Source organism: Rhinopithecus bieti, unplaced genomic scaffold (genome assembly GCF_001698545.2).
Source record: "Rhinopithecus bieti isolate Rb0 unplaced genomic scaffold, ASM169854v2 scaffold_23591, whole genome shotgun sequence".
Taxonomy (NCBI): Eukaryota; Metazoa; Chordata; class Mammalia; order Primates; family Cercopithecidae; genus Rhinopithecus; species Rhinopithecus bieti.
In genome coordinates this window covers 418,277-426,554 of record NW_016811463.1, presented here as the reverse complement: position 1 = coordinate 426,554, position 8,278 = coordinate 418,277, and the positions used below count along the sequence as shown (strand labels likewise).

The 8,278-nt window shown below is 38.0% G+C and overlaps 1 protein-coding gene across 1 annotated transcript in view; it reads right to left on the bottom strand.

The window, feature by feature from the left end:
- PRKG2 (protein kinase cGMP-dependent 2) overlaps nt 1-8,278 on the bottom strand; it is a 126,228-nt gene that overhangs the window by 37,370 nt on the left and 80,580 nt on the right. The window contains exons 13-14 of the mRNA XM_017893943.1: nt 8,186-8,275; nt 5,945-6,086 (exon numbers count right to left, since the gene is read on the bottom strand). Coding sequence (XP_017749432.1) covers nt 5,945-6,086; nt 8,186-8,275 — 232 coding nt within the window. The remainder of the gene's footprint in view (nt 1-5,944; nt 6,087-8,185; nt 8,276-8,278) is intronic.

Here is an 8,278-nt window from a genome sequence, read left to right as displayed (position 1 = left end):
TTTTGCAGTGGCTGGTACTGGTTTCTCCTTTCCATATTTAATGCTTCCTTCAGGAGCTCTTGTAAGGCAGGCCTGGTAGTGACAAAATCTTTCACTATTTGTTTCTCTGTAAAGGATTTTATTTCTCCTTAGCTTCTGAAGCTTAATTTGGCTGGATATGAAATTCTGGGTTGAAAATTCTTTTCTTTAAGAATGTTGAATTTTGGCTCCCACTCTCTTCTGACTTGTAGGGTTTCTGTAGAGAGATACACTGTTAGTCTGATGGGCTTCCCTTTGTTGGTAACCTGACGTTTCTCTCTGGCTGCCCTTAACATTTTTTCCTTCATTTCAATCTTGGTGAATCTGATGATTATGTGTCTTGTAGTCGCTCTCCTCAAGGAGTATCTTTGTGGTGTTCTGTGTATTTCCTGAATTTGATTGTTGTAGGTTGGAGAAGTTCTCCTGGATAATACCCTGAAGAGATTTTCCAACTTGGTTCCATTCTCTCTATCACTTTCAGGTATACCAATCAAACACAAGTTTGGTCTTTTTACATAGTCCCATATTTTTTGGAGGCTTTGTTCATTCTTTTTTCTTTAATCTTGTCTTCATGCTTTATTTCATTAAGTTGATCTTCAATCTGTGATATCCTTTCTTCTGCTTGATCGATTCAGCTATTGATATTTGTGTATGTTTCACAAAGTTCTCGTGCTGTTTTTCAGCTCCATAAGGTCATATATGCTCTTCTCTAAGCTGGTTATTCTAGTTAGCAATTCCTCTAATCTTTTTTCAATGTTCTTATAGTCTTTGCATTGGGTTAAAACATGCTCCTTTAGTTCAGAGGAGTTTGTTATTATCCACCTTCTGAAGCCTACTTCTGTCAATTCATCAAAATCATTCCCCCTCCAATTTGTTCCCTTGGTGGTGAGGAGTTGTGATCTTTTGGAGGAGTAGAGGCATTCTGGTTTTTGGAATTTTCAGCCTTTCTGTGCTGTTTTTTCCTCATATTCATGGATGTATCTACCTTTGGTATTATATGTTTGTGACCTTTGGATGGGGTTTTTGTGTGGAAGTCCTTTTTGTTGATGTCGATACCATTCCTTTCTGTTTGTTTTGTTAGTTTTCCTTCTAACAGGCCCCTCTATTTCAGGTCTGCCAGAGTTTGCTGGAGGTTCACTCCAGACCCCGTTTGCCTTTGTATCACCAGGTGAGGCTACAGAACAGCAAAGATTGCTGCCTGTTCTTTCCTCTGAAGCTTCATCTCATAGGAACACCTGCCAGAGGCCAGCTGGAGCTCTCCTGTATAAGGTATCTCCTGGGAGGTGTCTCTCAGTCAGGAGGAACAAGGGTCAGGAACCCACTTGAGGAGGCAGTCTGTCCCTTAACAGAGCTCGAGCTCTGTGCTGGGAGATCCACTCCTCTCTTCAGAGCCGGCAGACAGGAATGTTTAAGTCCGCTGAAGCTGCACCCACAGCTACCCCTTACCCCAGGTGCTCTGTGTTGGGGAGATGGGAGTATTATCTATGAACCCCTCACTGGGACTGCTGCCTTTCTTTCACAGATGCTCTGCCCAGAAAGGGGAAATCTAGAGAGGCAGTCTGGCTACAGTGGTTTTGCTGAGCTGCGGCAGGCTCCACCAAGTTTGAACTTCCTGGAGGCTTTGTTTACACCGTGAGGGTAAAACTGCCTACTCAAGTCTCAGCAATGGTGGACGTCCCTCCCCCCACCAAGCTCGAGCATCCCAGGTTGACTTCAGACTGCTGTGCTGGCAGGGAGAATTTCAAAACAGTGAATCTCAGGTTGCTTCTCTCTGTGGGGGTGGGATCCACTGAGCTAGACCACTTGGCTCCCTGGCTTCAGCTCCCTTTCCAGGGGAGTGCATGGTTCTGTCTCATTTGCATTCCAAGTGCCACTGGTGTATGAGAAAAAAAAACTCCCACAGCTAGCTCAGTGTCTGCCCAAATGGCCACCCAGTTTTGTGCTTGAAACTCAGGGCCCTGATGATGTGGGGACCCAAGGGAATCTCCTGGTCTGTGGATTGCGAAGACCATGGGAAAAGCTTAGTATCTGGGGCCGCAATTCACCATTCCTCACAGCACAGTCCCTCATGGCTTCCCCCGGATAGGGGAGGGAGTTCCCCAACCCCTTGTGGTTCCCAGGTGAGGTGACGCTCTACCCTGCTTCAGCTCACCCACTGTCTAACCAGTCCCAGTGAGATGAGCTGGGTATCTCAGTTGAAAATGCAGAAATCACGTGTCTTCTGCATTGAGCTGCAGACCAGAGCTGTTCCTATTTGGCCATCTTGCCAGCCACTGTGAAGTGGTTAGATGTTGACCATTTTAAAAAACTGACTTGTCTTTTTATTAGTGATTTGTAGGAGTTCTTTACATATTCTACACACAAGACTTTTGTCATGTAAATATATATTGCAAATATTTGTATTCTAAGAAGTATTGGCCTACCTCAAATTGTGAAAATATTACCCTATGTTTATGTCTAAGTGATTTACAGGTCTAAGATTCATCTAGAATTAATTTTTGTATACGGTTTGTGGTGGGATTTAGGTTAATTTTTTTCCACATATGGATATCCAGTTGTTTCAGCAATGCTTTTTGAAACGATTCTTTTGCTGACTGTACATGTTTATTTCTGGATTTTATTCTATTAGATTGAGTTATCTGTCTTTTCCTATACCCGTATCATACTGCCTTGATTACTCTAGCTTTATAGTCTTGATATTTATAGTATACATTCTTTAATTTTGTTCTTTTTCAAAGTTTCTTCTAATCATTTTGCATTTCTATGTAAATTTTAGAATAAATGTCTCCATTTCTTTAAAATGGCTGCTCAAATTTTAATGCAGTAATATTGAATCTTAGATCAATTTGAGAATAGCTTATCAAATATTGAACTATCTAATCCATGAACATAGTATATCTTGCCATTTAGTTTTTTTCAGTGATATTTTGTGGGTTTTAATGTAGAGGTCTCATACTTTTACATATTAAATTTACTCAAAATTATTTTATAATTTTAGTGTTATGAAGGTTATTTTTATTTCACTTATAAATTTTATTGCTGGTATGATAAAAGCAGAATTTACTATTTGTATATTACTTTGTACCTATAATCATACTTAACTTACCTCTTGTTTCTAGTACCTCGTTGGTAGAGTTTTCAGCACTTTCTAAATAAAAATTCACGTTGCAAATAAAACAGATAACTTCTTCCTTTATAATCTTTGGGGGTTTCATTTATCTCTCTTAGTTTACTTAATTTGCTAAGACCTCTATTACAATGTTAAATACAAGTGATATGAGGAGATATTCTTGTCTGTTCAAAACCTGATAAAAAATGCTCAGTAATTTACCATGAGGTACAATTTTAACTAAAGGTTTATTCCCCATTCCTTATACACTGAAGAATGTCCTGAAGTGAACAGCTGTATAACAGCTGTTTTAATGTGGATCTCACCCAGCATGGTTTCCTTTTTACAAAACTTGAATATCTACTCTGTTAATTTTCAATGCCTTCAGTTATGATTAATCTTATCAAGAGGGTAGTCCAATGCAAGCTACTTCACCATTAATGAAAGCTTTCATTGCATATATAATTTCAATCATTACACTCTTAATTTCTTGTTAGATGCTTTGTTAGTTTCCTTCCATACCTGTTAGATCTTTTTCAAGTTTCTGACCCTTGCTCATTTTTTATCCCTCTCTTAGTTTTAAAACATATTAGATGTATTTACTGTATAGTCTATATCTGATTACTCCAATAAATGAGGCATTTATGTGTCTGCTTCTGCTCTTTTTGTTTCTGAAAACTAATGCCTATAGTAGCTTTTTTCCTCATACATTTATGTTTTTAAATGTTGGCTTATGTTCCCTAGAACTTTAGACCCAGTAGTTCTTTGTGTACTGAGTTGAGAGTATATTCTTCCAGAAAGAATATACATTGATTCTTGGGAACTTGGGCATGCCACCAACATAGATCCATTTCATTTAAATTCTTGCTTAGATTTTTCCATCCCTGAAGACTGGGCACCCAGCCTCCACTAAGACCAACCTGTGGCCAAGAACTCTTAGGGATAGGTTTCTATTCCTCTAAAAAAGCCAATAATGAGAAAAGCATGTTTCTTTGCATGTAATCTGTCAAGACAAATTTGATATTTATTTCTTGTTTCCTTTTTCTCCAAGAGTTTAATCTATGTGATTCCTGGTTTCATGCAATGTTCTCTGATTCACCTACCCACACTACATAGGTCCAAAGCTTGGTCTCCTGTTCCCAGAGGGCACGGAATCAAACCTCTAGACCACCTAGGATTGTTAGGTGCATGTAAGATGGCAGCTTCAATGTGTGATTTCCACCAGATACTGCTGCTCAAGTTTGGTTTCAAACCCCAGAGGAATTCTCATGTTGTCTTATAAACTCAGCCATATATTTAATACTGCTTTTCATGTTTCATCCAGTAGACATTTTGCAGTGAGAGGATTTCAAGATATATAGTTTAATGCATAGCGAGAAATTGAAGTATTTAATATTCACTTTTTACTCACTGAAGGCTATAGTTCTTACTCTTTGTTTAGCTGATTGGTAAGTGAATTAGCAGAATGCATAACAGCAGTTATTTATTGAGCTCTATGCCTATACATGTGAAATACGTTTTTTTAAAACAGCTTTTAAGAAAAATCAGTAATGAGAAAAAAGAGATGGAGCTACTGAATTGTCTGCATTTCTCATGTTGGTTTTACTTTTACAATACTCCAAAGAGTTTCTGTAAGGAGATGTAGGAGGCATAACCAATGAAGGAATTGTGAAGAACAGAAGCGATCGGGGTCTTGTGTTAGTACCTCACCAGTTCTCAAAGCTATCTTTCATGGATAAAATAAAGCTTGAATGATTAAAAGTGTTTCTTGGAAGTTAGCCAGATTTCACATGAAAGGGCTTTTATTTTACTCTTTACCACCGAGAAAAATATCTTAGCATTTACACATAATAAATTTAATTCATAAGGCTGAATTCTACAACTATAACATGTGGGTGATGAAACCTATCTAACCTATCTTATAGATTGTTAAATAGGTTAATTGTAAAATGTTTAGCATAGTAGCTTACAATATAGTAACTGCCGATTAAATTGTAGCTATCTTTATTTCCTTTTATGAAAGTTCTGAAGTGAGAAACTTTTAATATCTTTGTAAATGTTAAGTTCAGAGATGGTCTAACGTCCTTGAAGTAAAAATGGACTCAGGTAAAAGCCTGGGTTCCCCATTCTAATGGGGTTCCTTCCCAAGATCCAAAGTGCCTTGCTTTCTCCTCCGTTATGACTGTCCAGTCTATTACAGTTTCTCACTGAAAGCAGTTTATGTGACTGGTAGTAATTTTTTTTTCGTGTGACATGCAAAGGAGTTCATATTAGGGATCAGAAGATTACAAAGATGGACAGCCAGGAAAGTCTCTGCCCTCAAGAAGCCTGTACTCCAGGGTTGTGATGTTAAATCCTGGGGTCCCATTATAATCACCTTGAAAGATTTCAAGAAAACTACTAACGTCTCTATGTTTATCTTCTCTTTATATATACACAGTGGATATCTTGGGGTGGAAATCATATTATCTTCTTTTCTTATTCCTTATATCACTCCCTATGTACAGCAAGGATCCATTTTAAAATAGTTAAAAGTATTAAAAATTAAACAAAAATACTGACAAAATCCAATTTTAAAGGCATTCTATTATGTGAACCTTCTGTAGGAGTCACGAATATGGTTAAACATTAAATCCTTAGGTCAAAAATAATGTACTCATAACACTGCTCCCTGTATTGTCAGGAAATGTCAAAGGCCATACCCCCAAAGAGACAATAACAGCTGCACCAAAATTAAAAAGAAAATGGCAACTATAACACAACTTTTGCCAGGGGAAATATCTCATATGAGACTGTAAGTGAGAAAAGTTGTCTTACCAATTTAAGGTAACCCTCAGCATCTAGAATTAAGTTTTCTGGTTTTAAGTCTCTGTAGATAATACCTAGTCGATGCAGGTAATCAAATGCTTCTGTCACACAAGCAACGCAGAATTTGGAGGTGGGTTCATCAAAGCTGCCTCTGCAATGAAATCATTTTCCCTCTTAATACTCTGGATGCACATCTTTGGTGCTATTCTAGGTGTCAAATCAATTACTGGATTGGCAGGTTTATGCAATATAAATATTTTGCAGGGTATCAATAATAAAATGTATTTTATACTACCCATGAATTAAGCTGTTTGTAGATCATAAGGCAATTCAGGGAGATATGTGATACAAACAAGAACTACTTCACTAAAATTAAAATATCAACAACTGTTTTTGGTAATCATACATGAGCATGTAAAAGAGAAAAATCCAAAAACTAAGGCTGTCTTTAAACTCCCAACACGAGCTCTGAAGAAACTGCAACTATAGTGGATAGCTTGAACCAGACTTTTGCAACTTATTGCTTGACTTAAAAATGACTCAAGTGATTATTTTCATTTCCTGTTTGCATAGCATGTCAGAGTAACCCCGGCAGAAATGGGACCACAAGTCTTTTCTATTTGGGGCCCCTTGATCTTTCATTAGAGTCCCCTCTGTCAGCACTGTGTGTAGTTTTACACACTGAATTATTTTTAATGCAGTGGTGACTTGCCACATGATCTCACAGAGGAACATGGCTTTGGAGTGACAGAAACTGGGTTTGACTCCTGTTTCTTTCACTCACTGTATCCTTGAGAAAATTGTTTAACTGTTCTGAGGCTGAGAATCCTTATCAGTAAAAAAAGGTTTGATACTTACTTAAAAGCATTTTCAGGATTAAGCACAGTGCCTAACAGGTAGCAGTAACTCCCTTTCCTAAAATGATTCAGATTTTCTCAACAAATTTGCCTACTGAAGCAAAGATAGAAGAGGCTAATGCATTTGCAGGTATCATGAAAGAACCCTTCCAGGTTCTCCCCGTTCAAATCTGTCCAATAAAAAGTTCCTGACACAACGCATTCATCTTCTACTCAGATGCTCAATGTTCTTTCCTTGCCTAAGTCAGTGACTCTCAACCATAAATGCACATTAAAATTGTCTGAGAAGCATTTTAAAAATCATTTATTGGACCCCATCCCAGATTAAATGAATCATAACCTCTGGCATTAGGGCCCAGCATTTTTACTTTGTAAAAGCTTTCCACGTGAATGCAATGTGTGACCAACTTTGAAAAACACTGGCACAGGTCTGACTGTAAATACGTGGCCTTGCATCAGCCTCCACAATCTAATGCCAGCCTACATTCTCATGTCTTCTGTTGCCCTTATCTTCTACCCAAATTCTTCTGTTCACCATCTACAAAGAGACACAATACTACCCCAACTTCCCTGCTTTGTCTTAAAGCAGTTTCCCTGCCTCTCTGCCTTTCCAAATTTGGGTCATGTTTAGAGTTTAATTCAAATCCTTCATCTATCATCACATTCTCTCTCTCTCCCCTCCTCGGAGCTCACCATCTACAACACTATTTGGCATTTAACTACAAATTTCCAACTTCTTTGTCACCACTTAGTTTTCTCATTAAAAAATGAAATGTTTTAGAACTGTATACATATCTCCCAAGGAAACTCTAAACTCGTTGGAGGTAAAGTTTCTACCTTTTACTCTTTTGGTTACAAAAATCCACACTGTCTAGAGCGTCTCCTCCTGACCCCCACCATGCACTATGGAGCCTTTTACATAGGTGGTGCTTAGTAAATATCTGTGACTTTAATTGTGTGAAAATCACCCCTTGTGTTAAACTGAATTTTTGCAGGCATCTTGCCCTGCCCTCAGTGAGGGCTTACCCACTCCCCACTCCGCACCCCCTACCCCATTTTGTTTATTACACTGCTTCTGCTAGGAGATTTGGAAACAGAAACATCTGGGTTTTTACCCTGACTCTGCTTTATACTAGTCATGTAACCTGGGATAGTTCACCTCCTCTCTAGTCTGGGATTCTTTAATTCCTAAAACAGAGATGACAACAACTACCTTCTGTGGTGTTACGGCACTATTGTAGCATTAGCTAAGAAAATATCACTATTACTACTTTATTTTATCAAGAGATATTTTCTTATAATAATTTCCTAATGATTTCCTCTATGCCTTTTTTAATGATTATAAATATAGCATCCCTTAGACCAGATGTGTGTACACAAACTTTTTCATTACCTGTCCCTTAATATACTCCATAGCTCCCCACCTAAGCAGGCCTCCAGAAGCATGTATACATACTTATTGTCCTTGAAAGTACGATATAATCTG